General features: G+C 43.8%; 1 protein-coding gene across 1 annotated transcript in view; it reads left to right on the forward strand.

Annotated features, from left to right (window-relative positions):
* Positions 1-90: 90 nt before the first annotated feature.
* The window catches only part of LOC8050569 (E3 ubiquitin-protein ligase XIAP), a 36,262-nt gene continuing 12,548 nt past the window's right edge, over positions 91-23,804 (forward strand). Inside the window, exons 1-2 of the mRNA XM_042287437.1 lie at positions 91-139; positions 15,454-15,501. Of these exons, the coding sequence (XP_042143371.1) occupies positions 91-139; positions 15,454-15,501 (97 nt within the window). The remainder of the gene's footprint in view (positions 140-15,453; positions 15,502-23,804) is intronic.

The raw sequence follows: 23,804 nt of genomic DNA on the forward strand, positions 1-23,804 counted from the left end.
AACTATTTTCTTGTTTTGACACATGTTTAGCAGAACAGGAATCATGAAATTGGCTTTGGCTATTATTTTTTATGTGCAGCATGGGTCAACATGTGGAGTGTGTCCACTGTTGGCATTTCTAGTGCACTTGTTAAAGAAAGTGAGTCGCTTGCTTATTTTGATTGAGTTGCTGCTCCATTCCAATGATGTGTTTTTTTTTTTAGCAACAAAAGAATGTGTGCCTAGTTGTAACTAATACAGCAGTCCTTCAGAAACATGTTTCCATAAATAGGCAAGGTTTTGCACTGATCAAGAAATTTTTAAGTGATTAATCAGTTGGTTCTAATGTGAGGGCTGACAGTAAGTATATTGCTGAATTATATCATTTAAGGGCAATTGTGGGGATTTGCAAAGCCTTTACAATGCAGACTGTTTTAGGGAGATTGTTTTTCTTGTATTTTCAAATGCCATGGGCTGATAAGCAAGCAATGGGAGGACAAAAAATGTATGCACCTTTTTACGAACTTGCTGCCAGCTACAGAATACTGTAAGAGTACACTCTAAAAGAAAAAACCTGTGAGTCTGCTTTCCCGCACAACACTCGGAGAGCCAATCACCGCAACTTACGGAGGCAGCCCAGCGAATGGCGATACTGAAACAGATGTAACTCGGGGGTGGAAGCCCTGAGTTACATCTTTATTCTTCGGATACTCGAGAATCCACTTTTGCTGCGCCATCCTGCTCCCAAGCGCACATGTTGCGCCAAAACTAGCCAAATAAGTTTTTTTTTTTTTTTTTAAGGCTATATTAGAATATTTTTTTATTGGCCACAGTGGTTTACCGTGTTGTGTTTGTTTAGGTACTTCTGAAAAAAGAACAGGAACTTTGTAGCGCTCACTACCGGAGCCTTTGAAGCATGCGTTTAAGCGCGCGCCCGAGTGATACCGTGACCGCGGGGCGCGCGCTTACAAGCATGCTTCAAGGCTCCAGTAGTGCGCGGTATATACGCGGTAACGTTTTAAAGGCCCTATTGCTATGAAACCACCATACCGATGTGGTCGTGTCAACGGCGTGTAAGCCTGATCTCCGGAAATGGCACAGGCATAGGTCCCTTTGTCAGAGTACTCATCAGAACTCTTGCAAACGACGAGACGATGCTTCGATGCATCATTTCGTCATTAATGATCTTTAACATGACCGAGTGTATGCGAAATAATACGACACACACGCATTAAATCGCCGTAAAGTCTCGTAAAAGTGCCGGCCCCCCCCCCCCCCCCCCCCCTCCAAGCATTTTTAATGTTAAAGTTTTAATGTTAAAATTGTTTTTCAATGCCCCTAAGCACCGACGCCGCGTGTGATGCCGTACATCGTACCGCCATCTCACGCAACGTCAGCGCTTGGAGGCATTGAAAAATGATTTGACTGTCTTGAAACACCCAAGAAGAGCAACATAATTGTAAGAGGTCTGGGGAAATAAGCATGAGTGATAAGTTTATTGCATGCACAGTGCCGAAGACGCTCATATTGGCCGGGGAACGTTTTCAGTATAATGATGCTCCATAGCAAGCTTGGTTCGACTGGTTTTGACGACCCTTTGGAAGGGTCCAAAATGGCGATCACCATGGCAACCGACAGCGACAAGTCAATCACCTTGAGAAGTTTTGTCGTCTTTATGTTCGTATTTGTGTCAGGCTAGCAGGTGGGAAGGCAATGGCACTACCCTCCCAGATACAGTGACTTTACTCAGACTTCGTTTTTTGGTCGCGGGCTTGACGTCACGGAGCTGCGGCAGCGCTGCGATCGCGCCGGAGTTTGGTGGTGTGGGCAAAAGCGCGCACGTTTTGCATGGGCGTCATAGCATTTCAGCATGCCGCGAAGCTGTGTTGCCGTTAATTGCACCGAAATGTACAAGAAAATCAGCGGAGTGAGTTTCCACAAGTTCCCGGCAAACTCTGAAAGGCATAGAAGGTGGAAAATACCGTGGATCGAAAAAAATGGTTGCCTCGCGCGAACGACCGTTTGTGCGGCAAACACTTGAAGGCAAGTGCCGTAAGCCGCACTTGAAGTGCGGCTTCCATTTCAGTCTCCGTCCCGAGGTTTGCTTATGTGCAGGGAAACCGTTGTCAGATCGAGACCACCCGGATTTTGTTCCCATGGTGTTCGCGCATAAAGCATCGGGCAAGCGCTCGTCGGAGGCTCGCTACGCCCGTGCGACTAAGCAGAAGGGGATCGGCGACAGAACGGCAGTTTTGTAGGCGTTACTGAAAAAAAGTAACAAAATACGTTACTCGTTACTTGCAAATCAAAGGTACGTGTTACTGAGCTACGTTGCCTAAAAATGAACGCGTTACCGCTACCGGCACTGCGGAAACCGACTCGAAGTAATCGTAGTCATCGAGAGGCTTGTGCGCCTGCACCGTGTTGGCCGTGAACTGGCTTGGCGAAAAAACTAAATAAACGACGACGTGAGCCATCGACTTCGGTGGTAGCAACTTTACGTCGGAAGTCCAGCAGGCCTTGTTTACGGCGTACGGATCCTCGTAGGCAACGCCGTCCACGCACAGTTTGTTTCGATACCGCTGCCGTTAAGGCTCGGGCAGAGAGCTCAAATAGTCGGGCATAGCATATGACATACGTTGTCAGGAAATACGACGCACAAATAAGGATACAAGCGTCCCTACAACACCAACAACGAGCGCACGCCATAGAACGCAATGGCGAAAACACGGAGAGCCGGGCTGCTTTTGCCCACATAGCTACCGCGCATGCGCGGCCTTCCGGCCGTGTTGGTAAACAGAGTCGCTCCGCGTGTCGGTCTATAGACCTTTTCATTTTTGTAGTTGCCTCACCGGTGGATAGAGGGCGCTGATGCACTCGGCGCCATTAGGTTGCTTCAATTTGGTTGGTTTCGGTTTCAACGTGAACGCGGCTATGTTGCTGTTTTACGTTGTTTTTGCTGAATTTTGAGATGCGATTATTTTTCTTGTAGCACAAAACCAATGAAACAGTGATACTGAACCACTTTGAGGACTACGAGGTGTATCTTAGCTTAAATTGCGGACTTTTTTTTTTTACCAACTCCTTTGATGATCTGATTATGGTTGGTTGCGAAACGCCTGACTGGTGTACAGGGAAGATTACCATCGTCTACGACCGCACCCGATGACACCAGCTTCTAGGGAAGCAAACTATTGAAGAGACTAACATGGGAATGTAAAGAAGCATATCGACAGCTTGATTAGCATTGTGCTGAATCGACCAGAACAGATGAACTCGCGAATTTACTACTCACTCTTTGGTTTTCGTGGACACCCAACCTTTAGTGAGCTTTGCAGACTAAAAACGTATGGTGTAATGACACGGATAATTAATATAAACAAGTAGTATCGTCTCAGGCCCTTTTTTAATTGAGTACTCGAGCATGTTTTGACAGGTCGAGTAGGAAATTTGTTAAATTATCAACCCTGCTAAAGAACTCATTAGCATCATTTCGCGATATTTGCACTAGAAAATAAATTAGTTTTGTATGAATATTTGCTTACTCAAGATATAATATAAGTGACAGGCCCGTCAAATTAAATCTGGCATTTGTCTCCCGTAAAATTGGCCAATTAAAATTAAATGGCGCAGGAGGAGAAATACATCGGAAAGTTTGGCTGAATTCAAGCGCTTGGCACCACTTCATGGACCTGTGTGAAAAAACATTTATTTGTTTGAACAGATTCACTTTGTAAATTTCGGCGTCGGCAGCAACGAAAAGTGAACCTCTATTCGCCATCGACAATCCTGGACTCAAGTCACTGCTATGCGGACGTCTTGTTTGTTTGTTTTTTTGTTGTTTTTTGCGTCAAATATTGCGGATTCCAGATACTGGCAAAAATTAAAACAGCATGCGCAAAAAAAAAACAAAAAACGACGTCATTATTGCGCATGCGCCGAACCCAAATCGCGTTTTCGATTTGCAAATAGAAACAACGTTATTTTTTTGTGCACGCTATTCTAAAACCTCCTATTGTTAAGTGTCTGTGGCAGTTTCTTAAGCGGGAAGTCCCAACCTACGTGTTAAATTAAATTATGTGGATGGCACTGGTTATCTAAATATAATCAATAAATCACTTAAATGACTGTCGAAATGGGAGCGAGCACAGCATACAATTTCTTATACTTTATAAGTGAACCGACGAACCGAATATTTACGTCGCAAAAAAGGAATGGGAACCTCATACACATGTAGGTGTGATATTATGAACAAACAAATCGCCTGACGTTGACGTACCATTACTTCTAGCCTCAGATAAAATACAAGTTAAACTCTTGTTGTCTATCTCCTCCGCGAGTTTCCTGACATAATCAACAGAAACTGTTTTCAATATATTATGAATACAAAGAACGATACTTTCAGGAAATACAGATAGTCTCCTTGCGCTCCTTCCGATCCTAAATGCGTGATATGAATATACGCGCTTCATACTGAAAATGTTCCGCCACTATTAGGAAACAAACCTCAGTTATCATAAGGACCTTTGAACCCTCATGACGTCTTAGATGTCGAGTAGCCGTATCGGGCTACAGTTTCCGAAGTAAGGCAAGAAAGCGCGGCGAAACGCGACGAAAAAGACGAATACAACGCATCCGCCAAGGCGCGGAGGGGAGAGCGGAGCAGCAAGTTGAAGCAACCTAATGGCTGCCGCGTCACGTGATTCCAAGATGGCAGCGCCCATGCGGAGGAGGATGAAAAGGTCTATACTGCCTTCGTAAGTTGTGGTGATTGGCTCTCCGAGTGTTGTGCTGGAAAGTAGACGCACGGGCTTTTTTAGAGTGTAGTTGCAAAATATGATATTGTCATGTAATAATTTTCTGGATTGAAATATGAAATGGTAGACATTAAAAAAACTACAGTTTTTGCTGATCCCACTTTCGGCAGTAGCAACATGGAAAGCAGAATATGACGCCGATTATTTTCCCGCATGACGATAGGTAGCATATTTAGCTTTTAGACAATTTTTTCCACATTTTAATGCAAAACGATTTGCGGTTCAATATAACAGTATTGACATCCTGACGAACTCGCCAGTGATGAAATTCTTGATGAGTTTGGCAGCAGTGTAGATATTGCCCGTGGCAACCTCGTGGGACCACTTTTTATAGAATACTTGGTAAGTTAATCAATTTTACACGCATAATAAGAGGGCTTCGCATTGACTCTTGGTGTTTAAAGGCCGACGATCAGTTTGCGCTTTCCACTTTTCTCTCGCTTCCTCCTCTCCCCTTTCTACCCTGTCCACCATTGCCAGTGTCCTCCTCCCCCATGGAAAGGAGGATCTTCTGCCGTGCAGAATCTCGAGTCTGGTCGTCGGCCTTTAAGGGACGATAGGACGTGTTCCGAGTGCATTTTGCATTTTGAGTTCACTTTAGCTGACATTTGGTAAGGTGAAGTGCGGTGTAGATTGGATAAAGAGTGTACTATCGTGGACACTGTTAGCTATAACACGGCAGCGGCGGCCATCCCGTACCCCCAGCGCCTCATAGCAGGCGCCGTCCGAAACCCCGCGCATGCGCCGTGTGGTGGACTCGCTCTTCCCGCCTGCGAGCACACCCTCGCTTTGTCGTCTGCTAGGCACGGAGCAGACGACTTCACAGCTCTTGCCAAATTTCTCTGAACACTGTTCAGCAAACCACCGCGTAAGTGGTGTCCACGGTTGATTCCCTGACTCCGCTGGCTAAGGATAATCATCGCCACTAATTGTAATATCACGGTAGACTACTTTTTTCTTTTTTTTTTTTATGGGACAAACTTGCAGTTATACTCCGTTTCACTTTAGGTCTGAGCGCAGCGGACGCTACGAGACGATAGGGCCAACCAAAAGCGACAAAAGCTCACTTTTTGCACCTTATTGTGTCCCCCGGTGATGCACTCCCTGACATTGCACCTTTACCGCTATGTCGTTTTGTAGCGTACGCTGCATTCGGACTTTAGGTGAAACGGAGTATAAGTCTATTTCTGTATCACACCTGCTGCGCTCATACTGGTTTGCGAGCGCATACTGTGAAAGATGCATTGCGAAATCCTGTTTCTGAAAAAGCAAAAAAAAAAAAAAAAAAAAAAAACGTAGACAGGGTTAATGCCTCAATGACTCTGCAATCTCCCCCAATCAAAATCGCCGGTTTAAAATGAGTTTGAGACCAGTTCGCTAGGGCCAGGGTACCAGACGAGCAGCACTGTGGCATCGCCTGCTCTGCGCCTAGCAGACGACAAAGCGAGGGTGTGCTCGCAAACGGGAAGAGCGAGTCCGCCACACGGCGCATGCGTGGAGTTTCGGACGGCGCCTGCTATGAGGCGCTGGGGGTACGGGACGGCCGCCGCTGCGGTGTTATAGCTAACAGTGTCCACGATAGTACACTAAAGGTAAGATTACATGACGCAAGGTGGTAAAGAACACCTACACGTGGATAGAATATGTCAACTACAGCATATATTCATGCTGTACTCCTGTGAATTAAGAAATGCAGTTATGAAAATGGGGGGAAGAAGGGGAGGGGAGAGAGAAACTCGATCTTAAACCCTCTTTACGCAGTGATTGAAGCATTGTGCGAAATTGTGCCATGAACAATAGTCTGCTACATCTTGCGCCATAAAATGCCATTTTTACTAAAAATTTCACCAAACCTGCGCCGAGATGCAAAGCAAAACAAAAATATTTTATTGTTGGTCGACTCTTATTGAGAGAAGTAGGAAGAAAGGAAAATTGTACAAATATATTTTCACAGCGTCTCTACTCGCCGTATACTGTAAACAACTTAATTTTCGCGAATCGCCTACAATTCGCGAAAAATAGGTCCCGCGAACAATTCCGATAGAATGAAAACCCATTGGAATCTATATTGAGATCCCATCGCATCCCGAAAATTGGAACCCGCGAATTATTCCAAAACTTTAGCTTTGACCTGAATCGCAAAATATTTAACCCGCGAAAAAAAAAAAACGTTTACAGTTTGTTTTATCTTGGGTCTGAGCACAGTCTACGTACAACTACGAGCACTCGTGCTAAAAGCTCGCTGGTCCTTCGCTGTGCTTGATTGCTTTAGTCGATGAAAGAACACGCACAGGAAGATGGATGAATGCCATGATGTCTCGCTTTGGAGCTGTTTCGTTTGTCCCATTGACTCGTAGCGCCGGCTGCGCTTTAAATTTAGGTGAAAAAAGGTTTAGAGATTGCACTTCAACCGCGCTGGCCGATTGATCGCCGACACCGTCTAAACTTCCAGGCGATGTCGGGAGCGAAAAGTCGCGAGAAAACATGGCAGAATAGTATGATGGCGGCTCCTCTGATAAGACAGAACCAGGGTATTGTACTCCTGGTGAGATCACCTCTCACCAGCGCGCGCGTCGAACTTGACTACTTTGCACCCGACTGCTAACAGCAGCGGCTGACATAGGTGAGCGCCTGGGGTAATACGATAGGGTCGGAAATTAGGCTCAGAACTATTCCAGGCCTACCTTCTTTGGTCTATTTTGGGTTGATCTCTAATTTTGAAAAGCTCCTACGCGAAGAGAAAAAGAAAACGCTGGTCTTTTAATAAATGCGGTAGTCAAGGTAGTTACTGGTCAGTTGTCGTTCGAAAGAGCAGCGAACTACTCCACTCTGGTTCCAACGCGCTAAAGAGCACTAAATTTTAAAGCACAAGTGTTTCATAATATTTGTGGGTGGATGCTTTGCAGTTTAATATTAGAGTATTGAGTGGGCTGGGTTTTTAAAACTGATTGGGGGGGGGGGGGGGGGGGGGGGGCAGGCGGTGCATTTTTATAGGTAGACATACTTTAGCTGATATGCTAGTTTTTGCAGTAATTATAATTACAGGCTAAATAAGCTACCAAGTGTAAAAGGGGACGGGGGAGACAGGCTTTATACCAACTGGTATGTTGCGCTACGCTTCATTTTTCAAACTTTTTTTTTAATACTGTAAGTGGAATCTATTGCTCTCTGAGCCTTATTTCTGATAAGACTGTGTTCCATTTAACGATTCAATCACTTTAATTTTCAAGTGACCTGCTCCAAGAGCGCCAGTGGCTGCAGTGCTCCAAACCAATATTTTGCCTGCTCCAAAACCTGCTACAAAAGATGAAATCTCTCTTGCATACAGATTCGAACGGGAAATGCGTGCTTCGAATGCCGTATGGAAATGAGTTCAAGGACAAACTCGGGCACGCGGCATTCGAAGCACGGATATTGCGGTGACTCGTGTTTGCAGACTGTCCTTTGTAGGATGTATGAGCAGTGGGACCCCGGCTTTTGTCGTGACCCAGATGTGCAGTGACCATTGTCCTGAACCATAGCCTCCTCTATTATAGAATGCCTGCCAATTCCACGACGGAGCCATTGAGTGCGCGGCCGCCGCAAAAAGGCAGGGAGCAGGGCCGAACGGTTACCGATATGGTAGCGCAGAACCACTTCTGGAGTAACCAGAGTTGAAGGTAAACTTTCGGCAGCCCTCTGCCACCTGCTCCACAAAGAACCTCCAGGAGGAAATCAACGTCGTAACATCAGATCTCCGCAAGAACGGCTACCCTAAACAGTTTATTCTTCGGATACTCTAGAAATCAAGGCATCCACGCCCTAGTGCGCAGCAGTCCCCTTTCCGATCGCTTCTTTGTCCCCTACTAAAGTGAACTGGTTCACTTTACCCCTACATTAGCCTCACGAGCGAGGTCCTTTCCCGCGTCCTCGGTCGCTACGGGATTGCGGTGACTCATAAGCCCGTATCGACAATCGATCATCGCTTCCCCCTTCCGAAGGATCGGCCCCCCAAAGAAAGGGCCCAAGGCTTGGTCTACCGCATACCATGCAAAGATTGCCCGGCCTCATACGTTGGCGAAAGTAAGAACTTCGCAGAGAGGCATACTCGACACAAATATGATGTTCGGAAGAAGGATGTGGAGGAAAGCGCCCTCGCAGAGCACACAGAAGCAGCCGGCCACACAGTCGACTTCGAGGGAAGCACCGTGCTGGCCTTGGAGCTCTTCGTTGAGTCTTGGTTTATCCAACACACAAAGGGGAACGTGAATCGTTCTTCGGGCTCCCTGCCCAGCAGCTACGTCTCGGGACTGCGTGACGTGAGCAAAGCCCCCTACATCCGTATGTGCATTTAGGCGACGCGTGTTCTTTTCTTTTCGTCCCTCGCCCGTGAACAAGGGACCGAACTGGTCCCGAAACGTCGGGTAAATGTTTATTACATTTTTGGTTAGAGTCCCTATTTTTCGCTTCAGTAACCAGAGTGGCCAGTAGGTGTGGCGCACGACGAGGGCGCTGGAGAGGAGAAAAGTGAAGGAAAGAGAGGAGAGCGGCCGAAGAAAGGAGCAGCCATTTTGACGCAACACGCTTTCGGCGCAGAGCACTCTTGAGGCTATGCATCGTCTGCTACGGACCGACTCCTTTTGCGCCTGAATGAAAGTTTGCGGTCAGATGTCGAGAAAACTTTGTTAGCTTCTTAACCCACCGAGGAATAGCACTATATCATTTTCTTGCCAGAGCCTGCGAAATAAAAGGAAAGAACCGAAATTCGGATGTCGTTCCTGTGCATCCCTACGGGTAAATTAATGAGAATGGCATCCCTCCCCGCTCAGCTGGGAGCAGCCGGGAGTTCGTGCGCATACGCTCACGCCCCTCTCTCTGCGCCTCGGGCTGATTGGCTCATTCGTTTTGACAAACTTGCATATTTGCATCTGTCTTCCGATTAGTTTCCGGGACGTCTCGTACCCGTATTGTGGTGGAGTCCCGGGAAATCAGACAACGGCTATTGCGAAAGTAACGGCAATTCAAGCAGCTATTAAAAGACTCCAAACATTTGTGCCAATAGGGCCTCACCCGAGATTTTCCATTTGGGAGCAATATGCTCGGCACTAAAAAATGGCGCAGAAAAACAAAGTTCTTTCAATAGTCTGACAAATGACCGCGACGAATTGCTCTATGACGAAATTCCCTATGTTACGAGCTGCCTTGCTACCAATTGACTGCTACAAATTGTCTTCCGACGAACAGTCCCTACAGCCATAAATAGAAAATATACTATTTTGTTTGTTATCTAAAATTAAAACTTCAAATTCTCTGTTGCGTGTTATGAGTACGTCCTCGCCATGGGGGCTATTCTGGCCAATATTGTTGCGTGGATATGGTTAATTACCAGGCTAACATTAATACGTTCCTTAATGTAAGCTTAAAAGTTAGTGAAATTGTGCGCAATGCGGAGTAAACATTAATTTACGCCGCGACACAGGTTGCCGTTTTACAACAAGCGTTTGACAAGATTCAAAATTTATTTTCGGTCATATAAACAAAATGCCATATTTTCTTTTTGTGTTTTTTTGATAAACCACTATTGGCTTGTTCAGCTAAGTCATGCACGCAAGTACGGACTATTTTTTTTTATTTTTGTTGCTTTTTAACGTGCGTGAGGAACGTGATAAAAAAAATGTCGCAAAAACCTAACATTGAAAGAAAAAAAATTGTGCACCAGAACGGCATATTTGGTTGTTGAAGTTTTTGTTTCTGCCATGTTTGGTAACACCTACTACGGAGACTACAAATGACAGAAATCTTAAATGTTCTGCACTTATAATGCATCATGGCAACTATTGATTTAAATATATAGGTCATATATTTCGCGTCAAAAATGTGCAAACATGACTCCTTTGACGTTTTGATATAGATTTCTGAGCCGCGGCTATTCAAATTTTGTAGATATCTACAAAAATTGAATAGCTACAACATTAGAATTTGTCATTGCTATTAAAATTTTCTTTCGAATGATCTATAAATCATTGCTTTATCTCAAAGATTGCAATTTTTATGTCCCTCCAGACTTGTTCTAGATTACGAAGTTAAGAAATTGCAAGGGGGGGATTAAAAAAAAAATCTTCGATTATCCTGAAATTTATAGCGATAGTTCTCCACTAGTGCCACTAAATAAGCTACGCTTCAGAGTAACGACACTTGGCCATATTGTGGCTTAAAATCATGGTTGCCAGTTATCTGAAGCTTTATCTGAAATCACAGGAAATGCTTTTCCGCCCTCCACAAATGTTTAAACCGTTCGCGACAGAGCAAAGCAATATTACATGACCTTCCTAACACCGAATCTGATGCTGAGGAAGTCGCACTTTTGAATAATAACGATCGGCCGTTGCGTCTGTTCTGCATACGAGCCAAAATGGCGGCGCCCACAACAATGTCGGGGAACGGAGTGCCGATACTCTAAGCGCAGCTTATTTAGTGGCTCTATTCTCCACCATGCGCTTGTGTTTATTTATGAAAAACATGTTGCATCATTTTGTTTCCTTCAAAGTTATAGCTCTGCAGAATATACCATCCACGCCGGCATTTTTGCCCAACGCCGCAGACGAGCTTATCTTTTGATTACGTGTATTTTATTACTAGATATATTCTTGTGCTGTATTCGGCTCAAGTTCAAGTATTCTACTAATGAAAACAGTACCCGCGTTGCCTGTCATTTTTATTAATTTACCAATAATCTTGTTTTGCCCATTGAAATGACTAGTTCTCTGAGCTTTAGCTGAACTTTTTGCACAATAGCGGTATGAAAACTTGTAATCGCTACTACATTTTTTTTTTTTACAGAAAGTAGTTGAAAAGTTTGTACATAGTGCAAATTATATGGGAATATTTATACCTATATTCGGCGGTAAAATTGGAATGTTTCAGCCACCAAGCTTGTTACACTGCTATTCATGACGATTGTACGTCCGGTTGACCAAGGTAAACCTGCGATTTCACTGGCACTTTCGCAAGACGATTAAAAATATTTGGGATATTTTATTGTACTAAAAGAAGAAAAAAAACATGAATTTAAAAAAAGTCAGCACTCACCCGTGCTGCAATACTTCCAACGAGTGCAGGAAAAGCGGCCAGCTCCGAATGTGGCTACAATAAAAAAATGCTGGAACTGGAGGATTTTGCCCGATCCTTTTCGGAGAATTGACATCTACATCTACATACTGCGAAAATTTCTCTGATCTGCTCTCTTCTTTTTGTGTTTACTAAGATAGCACAAAATACTCTACCGGCGCTGTAAGTCGCTGCCATGGCTGAAGAAGTTCTGTCAAGACGCAACTACACGGGACTGGCAACCACTTCCGTTTGTTTAGGACCGCAGCGCGCGTGTTGTCTTGTCTCACGATCACAATACTCGGCGACTTCCCGAAAGCATGACGGGAGAGAAGAAGGAAAGATAATGCGTCACTAGCTTTTCGAAAATGAACGAAGCATCGTACAAGGCTAAGCACGTGGCAATCAGTTCCTCCGAAAAAAAGTGCACCGGGAGAAAACAGGCGATAATTGCGTGTGCTCTGCGGTCCATGCCGTCTCTGGTTCCCGTAAAGCCCCTCTTCAGGTTCACAAGGGTGCCACCGCTGTAGGGCTTGTAGGGTTTGCTTTCTGTCTGAGTCGCCGCCTTTCTGATTAAGCGCCGATTAGGTCGGTGCCGTTTGTATTGGGCGCGTCGAGGGCTCGCGGCATTTCGATTTTGACGACGGGCCCCTTAACGCCGGTGCCACCAGCGAGTCAAAGTGATAGCATGTCCCTCTGTAAACTGCGTGCATGTGGAGACAGGGTTACGACGGATGCCCTTCAAACCTCGTGACTCTAACTTTAGATTTATGGCTGGTCGTGTAGGTCTTTAGGCTTAGCGGCTTTGCTTTGCTTTCCGATCTGTCACGTCGAACGATCCAAGGCGAGAAAACAGCTTCCGCATCGGTAGAACGCCATCCTTTAAATACACCGACAACGTGACTATTGACTGTTTTGCCCGGATGAATTCAGGCCTAGTTTTGTCTGCTGTTTCAAGTCGAGCTCGCTTCCACGTACCTCGGAGAGCCGGAGCCTCAACTTGCTCCACAATGGCTTTCGAATCCTCCTCCCGGAACGCTGCGAACGTAGACAGCGTCCATCAGTTCGTGCATTCTTTATTTGCCACATTCAGATTTGACAGATTTTCTCGCGCTTGTTGGAATTATTGCAATACATTGGGGGGGGGGGGGGGGAAGGGGGGGGGGGTAGCTTAGAGGAATTTGTCAAGAGGGGCAGAAAACGGACTTCTCAATACACCCTCCTGCAAACGTGGGCTACTAGTGCGCTCAATATCTTTACTAACTTCTTTTTCTTTATTTTATTTTACTCGAATAAATAATCCCAAATATTTTTAACCTTGACGGACGTCTTGCTAAAAGTGCCAGTGAAGTCGCAGGTTTACCTTGGTCAGCCGGACGTTCAACCGTCATGAATAGCAGTGTAACAATCTTGGTGCCTCAAACATTCCCACTTCATCGCGAACATATAAATATTCGCATATAATTTGCACCGCTGTACATAGTTTTCTGCTACTTTGTGTAAAAAAAAAATGTTGTAGCTGCGATTACAAGTTTTCGTCCCACTTTTGTGTAAAAAGTTAAGCTAAACCTCATAGAACTTGCCATTTCAAACGGAGGATTATTGGTTGAATTAATAAAAAGGACGAGCAACGCGGGTATTGTTTTAATTAGTACAATAATTAAACGTGAGCCCAGTACCCGAATAGAGCACAAAATATGTCTATACTCAGTGTCACTAGTTGTGTGCAGAACAGACGAAGGCAACGCCAGGCAAGAGGAGAAAGGGCAAGCACCAGGAAGGCTGCGGACGGGGAGAGAAACCTCCTGTCCTCTCTAACGTTCCTATGTGCTCTCCCTTTCTCCGATCTGAAAGCTCCGCCCACCTCTTACCGCTTGAGCAGAGCGAACGTCGGAGAGGAGGTCGCCTCCTCTCCAGCGTTCGCTTTACTAAAGTGGAAAGAGGTGGGAGAAGCTTCCACTTCGTTCTTGACCTGTCACCGACTATTTCTCTCCGCCTGGTGTTGCCCTCGCCGGCACTGCACACAACTAGCGACGCGGAGTATAGTCATAAAATAAACGGAATAAAAAAATAATCTCTTCGGTGGATTTGGGCAAAAGTGCCTGTAACTTACAGCGCTGTAACTTTGAAGGAAACAATATGATGCAAAACGTTTTTCATGAATAAACACAAATGTATGGTGGAGGACTTTCCCTATAAATGTCAGGAAAATCGAAGATTTTTTTTATTACCCCTTCAAATTTGTTAACTTTGTAATTTAAAACAAGTTTGGGTGACATGCAAATTTTAATCTTTGAGATAAAGCAATTATTTATATATCATTCGAAAGAACGTTTTAATAACAACAATGGTGTAGCTGCTCAAGTTTTGTAGAAAACGGCTAAAATATTTAGTGGCAAAACGACGAAAGAGCCATGTTTGCGCATTTTTAACGCGAAATATATGACTGCTACAATGCTGTACTTATATCACTCAATAGTTCCCATCATCTATTATAGGTGCCAAATATTTGAAAGTTCTCATACTTGTAGTTTGCGTATTAGGCGTCACCAAACACAACAGAAACGAAAACTTGAACAATCGAATATGCCATTCTGGCGCACAAAATGTTTGTTTTTTTCTTTTATATAAATATTACGTTTTTCGCGAAATCTTTTTTGATTACGAGGGTCGTTCATAATGTTCGTATTATTGTCGGGAAGGTATAGAGATTCAGCAATCAAACTCGAGTAGGAGTTGAGACTTTCTCTACATGTTCGCCACCAAAAGTTACCCACTTTTTCTAGTGATGCAGCACATGCCGGAGGCCATTGTTATAGAACTCCTCGTTTTGAGTCTTCAGAAATCGCTCCACTTCAACAATCACTTGGTCGGCGTCCTTGAAATGCTTTCCTCTTATTTGGCCACACTGGAAGCGTCTGCGCCATTTAACCAAAGTGTCAAAAAATGGGGTGTTGTTCCCGGACAACGCTCCCAGATTGGAATGAATATCCTTGGCATTGCTTCCCTTCAGATGAAAGAAACGGATCACTGCATGTGCGTGGCACCGACGGGCGGTGCCATTTTTGTTTCGACTCCCTAGCGGTGTTCCGAGCAACTATAGCATGCGATGTTTATACTGTGCGGAAACTAGAGGGATGCGCGCTCATGTCGATGCCTGTTTTATTTCCGTTTTTTTTTTTCTTCTTCAATTTTTGTGCCGATAATACGGACTTTATGAACGCCCCTCGTACTTCCCTACACATGTTGTGGAGTAACATATAAAAAGAAATTAACAAAAGCTAAAAATAAGTCTGGACTCGCGTGCATGATCTTATCTGAACAGAGCCTATTATACCTCGCTACTAATAAAAACATTAATCACATTTAAAAAAATTAAAATTGATACCGAATTTTCTCCATTTTCAAAACATTCGTTCATTCCAATATATGGAACAGGTTTGATTTTGTACATACATAATATTGAATTTCTACTCAATAAAAAGAGCTAAGCTTGAGCTCTAAACGACGCCTCTGCGCCGAGGCCGTTGAGGCACTTGAGTTTGTCGTCTAGCCTAGCGGGAGTGATAAGCTTCGCGGGTAGGTGGTGGATTGCAGATAAGGGACGTCGGGCTCACATGTGAGTGCCATGCAGGCCATGCCTGCTTTTTTCCTGGTTTCTTCGTTTACCCTTTGCCGGTGCCCGATTCGTTGTCATACTTGAAAGCTTTGGCCCCCCTACATCTGTCAACGATATAGGGGCTGCCTCCTTGTTCTCTCGATTTCTTTCCTTTCCCGGAAGAGTCATACAGTTTGGTAATGTTGTCTCTTGTTTTCAACGTGAGGTCGTAGTCTGCCGATAGCGTAGCTATAGAGCTAAATAGTACAGATGAGAAGGCGTAGTAATTGGACGAAACGAAGGCTGGACATTTGGAAACCACGATGCAGTTCTTGTTCGACGGTATTCTGTTCAGGGCGTCCTTCATTTCGACTCTAAATCATGTCGCAGGTTGTCTCAATCGAGGCTTACATAGTTTGTCTTTGCTCATTGATGTTAGCATAACGGTAAGAGTATTTTGTATATCTCCGTCCGCTGATGTGTCCGCGTTTTGTTGGCTGAATAAACGAGTTCGACGAGATATAGAAGCCATGAACAGATCGGCGCGATACTTGCTCGTGTTCCAGTCGAAAGAGCCAAATGCGTTTGTGTCTTACGTGTTATGCGAAGCAGTGGAAGCTGCGCGTGCATCTGCCTCGTTTCACGCGCTGTCTACAGTCGATTTGGTTAGCATAGAGCAAAGTTCACAAAATTCCTTCCTGCAAAGAGGGGGGGGAGGGGGGGGAGCATGAAGGTGGCCAAAGTATTTGACGTGGCATTGCTCTTGCTGTCCTCACCCCCACTTACACAGGTGGTCACACCGATCGTTTAGATAACATATACTGCGTTCTCGATAGTTATCTACATTGTTTTTTTCCCGAGTTCCTGGTATACCTGCAATCGCATCAAGTGATAGTTTTAATGGTTGCAATTAGGCGGGTTTTTTCTTCTTCTTTTTTTTTCCCCTGCCCAGTTTCAACCTCATCTACTGCCGCGGCTCAGCAGATAACTGGTTTGGTTTCGAAATGGTGACATACAACCTCCATTGCGGTGCCAGAGTGTAGCGAGCCTCAGGTCTCGGGGAACACCTCGCACTGTCATGTGTCATGACACCATAGAATGTCACGAGTGAACTTAGAAGGGTTACATTTGAAATCGAACACGCGTGTCGGAGTGGTTATTTTGAATTGTTTAAAAAAAATAGTATAGCGCCATTTCCGCAATAAACATATCTTTTCTACAAAACTTTTGAACTGGAACAAGGTGAAATGCATGTCTAGGTTGCTTGATTTTTGTACCCAGTTCTGTCGGTGGTTATTATAAACGAATACACTCGCAGTAAGTTTTCTTTTGAATTTACAATGCATGAACTATTTTTTCCTCTAAATTAAACTGCTTTGGCACATTTCATGTCAGAAATGAAAAATGACAAACATCGTATCTTTGGCGTTTTGGTGACATATTTGGGGCCTTGCTCCAAATACGTCACCAAAACGTCAAAAATGCTACCTATCAAATATGCTTGGACATGAAATATTGTCACGAGTGTCGAGGTGACGAAACAAAGAATAACAGAGGAAATAGGGGCTAACTTGTGCCCAAAACAAAAAGGAAAGAGAAGATAACAACAGAGCGTCGCGGGCGTCGAAGTCGGCGTAAGAGCAGGATCGAATGCTGGGGCGAGACTGCCCCCTGCTTTGTAGGCGGAGCACCTTTTGTAGCCGCGTGGGTCTCTGGAACATTCGGTCTTGAACGTTCGGCCTGTAGAACATTTGTAGCTCGATCAGACTAAAGTCACTGGATCCTGGGAAAGTAGCGCCATTGCCTTCCCTGCCTGTTAGCCAGACACAAACAAATACTAACACACAGGCGACCAAAACCTCGCATGGCGATTGGCTAATCGGTCTCTGTTGCCATGGCAATTGCCATTTCGGCCCCTTCCAATCTTCGAAGCTTGAGTGGGTCGTTCTAATTTAGTCGCACCAAGATCACCATGGAGCATGATCGTACTGAAGGCGTTCCTCGCCAACACAAGCGTCTTTGGCACTGTATATGAAATCAACTTATCAATCATGACCATTTATATAGATCTCTTACATTTAGATTGTTCTTCTTGGATATTTCAAAACAGGGAAGTGATTTTTCGATGCTTCCAAGCACTGACTCCGCGTGTGGTGGTGGTACGAAGATGTGCGCTTGTTTCGCCGGTGTGTGGATAGCAAAACCTCGCTATACAAGAAACGTCTCTATGAAGCCACCCGTCACCAGAGCATTTAGATCGGCTCCCCAAGATTGTAGAAGACAAGAAGAAATTGTTCAAGGGCCGAAATGGTGACCATACGAGGGGCTTGGCGCTACTTTCCCACCATCCAGTTACTTTAGACCAAACAAGAAAGTTTTCGAATTTGCGGAAATCCCAAGTAGAAAGAATAAATAAAAGAGCATTCCGCTGCCTGGAATTGAACCCAGATCCCCCGCGCGACCACAAATCCCAGTAACCATTCGGCCACGTACGCGCTTGCTCACCGGCGCGCCTGGCAATATGGCAAAGCAGTTTAATTTAGAAAAGGGAGGGGAGGGGAGGGGATAGGCCTTGCATCGTACATTTACAAGAAAAATTACAGTGAGTGTGTTTGTTTTCACTTTTTCATAACAGCCAGCCGAACCCGGTGCAAAAATCAAGCAATCTAAATGTAGCATTTCGCCATGCTCATCTTCAAATATTTTGTAAAAAAAAAATTGTTAAGAAATAATTTAAAAGTGGTTTTGTTTGTCGCGGAAATGGGGCTATAATCATTGTTTGAGGCAAATCAAAATGCCCACCTCGATACGCATGTTCGATTTCAAATGAAACCACCCAGAAGGCAATCAGACATTGCAACAGATAGTTCATCAATGGTGACCAAGATATGGACTCCTAGGCATCTTTGATTGCATGCTTTAGAGCAACTGTGCAACCGAAGTGATAACGAATCGCCGATGTCAGGGCCATGTCACTTTCGTTGAGGGGAAACACACAAACGTGAGTTGTCCGCTCGCAAGCAGCTTGTGTTTGTTTGGCCATTTACTTACATACTGAGTGGTTAACAGGTTGGTACTATGCTAGCTCCCATCAAAGCTTCAGTATGGTTATATGTGGAGCCACAATTATATATTAGAGGGAAAAAAAGGTGTTAGAAGGAAACAGATTCTAGCTAACGTTTCAACACTGTCGGAGATGTCAGCTTTACTAAGTTTTGGAGTAAACTGCTCTATTAATTGACGGCATAAATGGAAAAGACGAATCCATCAAGTCCGATAGAGATCGGGGATTATTTTAAAACACGCGGTGTATTTTTTTTTCTTTCTGAAAACATGTCATGGGATAGCCATGTACATTATTTGGTGTTTAAATTGCCACGTGTTGTTGGTTTAACATACCGCCTCAGCCAAATTCTACCAGTTCGCGTGAAAATAATTGTTTATAATGCTTTGTTTTCCTCGCTCCTGAGTTATTGCAACCGTGTCTGGAGCACAACCACGGCATTCAACCTAAACAACACTGAAACCACGTTTAGTAATCTTTAAATGTTAAAAATGCATAACCTATCTGATTATAGACGTCTAATCACCATTAAGAATGAAAACAGAAAAGAAAGTGCTCTTCAAACAAAATAGCTGCATTCGAAAAAAATATAATAATAAATCCTCATATAATGAATATTGGAAGGTTCTCACTTGCAGGTGGGAACCTTCCAATATTACGGGCAGCAAATTCTTCTATATTTATTCTTAAGCTTCTAAACAGCTTTGGAGAGAAAAAATTAGAAATCTAGAAACAATATCTACTGAAGAGTTGCGCAGCATCTTTTTAAATATCTGAACTGTCTGTGTCTTGTTTCTGCTATTCCATTTCTTAGTCTTTTCATTGCACGAAAACTGTTTGTTCAATGGCTGCCGATGGGACTGGGGGCCAGTCAAGCTTCTTGTTGAAGCTTTTTCCCTTTTGCTGCACCATTTCTTTCTTTAAATGTAAATAAAGACGGCGATGATGATGATTATACATCCTTTTTTTTTCATCGAGAGAATTTAGTGATTTGTACCCTGAAAAACTGGACATATCTTTGACTCCAGCCGAAAGGATTTCGACCACTCAATCCAAAACCTGTTCCAATTAAGGCAGAGCTGGAAGGCACTGAGACAGACGTTACAGTAAACCGCACACAAATTTTTATTCTTTCTTGTGGTTTTCTAGACTCGTTGATTTACTCTTGAAGCCTATATAGCTGACGTTTTACTATCATTTTTAACTACCCTATAATGATTACAGATGGTGTGAGGGCTACAAAGCCACTAATATTTGCAAGAAACCGTTGGTTTACACTTTTTTTTTTCTTCTCTCTGCGTGATGTACTCTCCCGACTATATATATCATCTTGACGGCGCACCAACAAATATTTACCTTCTAATTTTACGTGTCGCTGATTCCGATGTTTCTGTGTTTTTGTCTAGTTATAATGTTCATGTTTTATCGTGTTATGGGAGTATGCTCCTTTTTCTCAAGTGTTTGAATGTCCGATCTGCTAGTACCAAGACCGAATGGTTGTTCCTGCGAGAGCCAATAAAATTGAATGATTGATGGAAAATTATTATTATTATTATTATTATTATTATTATTATTATTATTCAATAACAATAATAATAATAATAATTCGGGGTCCAAGTCCCACAAGCCATTAGAGGTTTTGACGGACCCGTAAAACCTTTTTCGACTTAACGTGTGTCAATAAACTCTTCTCTTTCATCTCCATCCCCTCCTCCTCCATCTCCATCTCCTCCTCCTCCTCCATCATCATCTCCTCCTCCTCCTCCTCCTCCTCCTCCTTCTTCTTCTTCGTCTTCTTCCTCTTCGTCTTCTTGTCGTCGTCGTCGTCGTCGTCGTCGTTGTTGTTGTTGTTGTTGAGAGTGACGAAGTCGTTTCAGTCACGTCGTCAGTTGTGTCGTCGATGCGCGCACCAAGGCGACTAAGGACACGCTGTCGGACGACGTGATTGAAACGACGACGTCACTCCTCCAAGCGTCATATTGGGCATGGCTTGCGGCGCTCTTTTTGACGCAATTTTGAAATCTGGCTAAAAAACGTGAATCGATTTTGAAAACTATCTTATTTTCGCGAATTCTTTTAATTGGTCTGACCTCTAATAGTAATTGTCGTCAGTACTGCATTTGCAACATGGTCATTCAAACCAATTGTTAAAAAAAGTTAATTAACGGATTTTAGTTAATGAGCCAACTTACTATGACGATTATCCCCTTTTCCACCGAGCCTGATAAGTACATGATAAAGACAAAACTCGTCTCTCACTCTCCCCCCCCCCTTTTTTTTAATATGTTTGAATTAAGGTACATCTTGTATAGTTGAAAATACATTATACAGTCGTCGGTGAAGACCCTAACGAAAACTTCATCGTCGTGCCCGCAATGGGTATATAAGCCACCCGATATTACGTATATATATATATATATATATATATATATATATATATATATATATATATATATATATATATACTGTCGATAAAATCGTTAACATAGATATTAGCGGTAGTTTTATTGGGTTCACGGTGTTAACAAACTCGGGATAAAATGATTTCTCACGATTTTAATTCGGATGCCCGTTGTCGTGCTTTATCATAATATGACAGGGTCACTTCACTCATTCAAAAATGTATATTGTGCCTGTCCGGGTTTTTCAATGTTACATAAATTCAAGTAGTTTTACTAAATGCGTCAAAAGTGCCAGCGCGAAGAACGAACTTATTCAAAACGATTACGATAGCTGAGCAACCAATTAATTGCCTCTTTTTCTGGTCGTAAGTGATCGTATGCGGTAAAATTAGAGGGTATAGACTAGATTTTAATTAGGGTTCCGTGTTTTTGGTAAATACCGATAAACCCCGAAAATTAACCCCCGAGATGGTTTTATCACAATAGGTGAAAACCGAAAAACTCCGAATTGGAGCTGTCCTTGACTGAGAAAAGCCAGAGCTACGCGGGATAAAAACTTCTATTTACAGTTTCATTTTATGTTAACCCTAAATAGAACCCCCAGTTAACTGTCCGTGAGGCTGTTTCATTCTTCGGAACCACATCCCCTATCCCATTTTCATTTGTTTACAGCCCAAATACGTTCTCATTCAGATCATAGCCGGTGTTCTCTGAAGGTTGAGAAATCCCATTTCCGTGTGTCTTATTTTCTGAAACATAATTACCGATAAACGCCGATTGTTTTTCTGATCCCGGAAATTGACACCGAAAAACACCGAATCTGTGGGAAAAAATAAGCCTCGGAAAAACACCCCCGATATCTAAGAAAAATAAACCCCGAAACACGGAACCCTAACAAAAATTGAAAGTGTGCAAAAACGCTCAATACGTATCGATTACGACCGCTATTTTCAGCTCCGCTTTCATTTTGATTACAACTTCTAGATAAGTTCTTGCTGAGGCCATTGTCTAACAGAAGAACAAAACGCGACTTGATTTTTTTTTTTACAAGATAGTAAATGGAAATAGAGATAATGATTCGCTTTTATCCAATGTCCCCTCCCGTTTGACTAGGAATCACTGTACTTTTTATGTCAATACCATCTGCAGATTTTCACCCTTGTTACGCATGCAATCGTTGTTGAATCGATTTGACAATCCAGGTATTGAAATATTGAATCACTTTTCTGTTTACCGCGAGCAGTTGCAAGGGATCGCTACCTATCTGTGATGTGTGTTTTGTTTTGTGTTCATTAGGCGCTTACTCGTTCTCTGTGCACGAAAGTGAAGACATTCGGGTTGTTTTTGAACACACCACTTAAAAGAGCGCAAACACGCACACACACACGCGCGCACGCACACACACACACACAAAAGGACGAAAAAGTAGACATACAAGAGCTCACTCGCGACTGGTTTTAGTTGTGAAAACTAGACATATATATGGCTTTGAACTAACACATAATCTCTCATAAGTTCTGAGTAACCCCCGCAACAAGAAGGAATATTCATTCACCGATAAGGAAAGGGACGTATCGCTTATGCATTTTTCGCCCTTCGCCTGGATTTCGAAGGCCTGTCGGTGACAGGTCAAGAACAAAGTGGAAGCTCCTCCCACTCTTTCCACTTCAGTGGAACGAACGGCGGAGAGGAGGCGACCTCCTCTCCAGCGTTCGCTCCGCTGAAGTGGAAAGGGGAGGTTCCCCTTCGTTCTTGACCTGTCACCGGCTATAGAAACCCTATTTGAGTATCTAGCCAGAAACACGGTTTTCGAAGACCTCATGCGCTCTGCCTACTTCCTCGCCCCTGTGTTTTTTCGGCGCTTTTTTGGGTGATCATGAACAAACTGGCCCACCACTGCTCAGCGCGCACAGTGTCGAAAGTTTGGTCGTCATTCACCCCGTAGATTGCCGTGACTGGCTTTTCGCGTGCGGTGCGAGTAAGTAGACATACGTACGGGCATTTAGTATGCGTTATCCCAAACAGGAAGAATAAATTAATTGGTGTGTTTTTATTAATTTCTTCTTCTTGCCCTTCTTTGGCATCCCCTATTCCCCTTCCCCAGCACAGAGATGGAGCGACCTCTCTGTCTTTCTAAATAAACCTCTTCTTCTTCTTCTTCCCAAACAGGTAATTGGGCATCAGCTAGTGTCACCCATATTTATCGCCTCTTCAGTGGTATAACACAGGACACAAAACTGTGAGATCGTGTCCGCCCGTAAACGCGTCGATAGCACGACCGCTCATTAGTTGAAACCCATGGGAGTAGCACCATTTTCTTCCCACCTGCTAGCCGGACACAAACAAATGCCAACATACAGACGAACAAAACTCTCAAGGCGATTTGCTCATCGCTGTCAGTTGCCATGGTGATCGCCATTATGGACCCTTTCAAAGCATCGAAGGGGTCGTTAAAACCAATCGCACCAAGATCGCTAAAGGGCATCATCGCACTGAAAGCGTTCCTAGGCCAATATGAGTGTCTATGGCACTGTGCATGCAATAAACTTATCACTCATGCTTATTTCTCTAGATCTCTTACAATTGTGTTGCTCTTCTTGCGTGTTGCAAGACAGCAAAATCATTTTTCAATGCCTCCAAGCACGGACGTTGCGTATGATGGTGGTACGAAGAAGTACGGCATCACACGCGGCGTCGGTGCTTGGGGGCATTGAAAAATAATTTTACTGTCTTTAAACACGCAAGAAGAGCAACGTAATTGTAAGAGATCTGAGGAAATAAGCATGCGTGATAAGTTGATTGCATGCGCAGTGCCAAAGACGCTCATATTGGCCGAGGAACGCTTTCAGTACGATGAT

The sequence above is a fragment of the Ixodes scapularis genome, unplaced genomic scaffold, assembly GCF_016920785.2.
Source record: "Ixodes scapularis isolate PalLabHiFi unplaced genomic scaffold, ASM1692078v2 PGA_scaffold9__187_contigs__length_104089568, whole genome shotgun sequence".
Lineage (NCBI taxonomy): Eukaryota > Metazoa > Arthropoda > Arachnida > Ixodida > Ixodidae > Ixodes > Ixodes scapularis.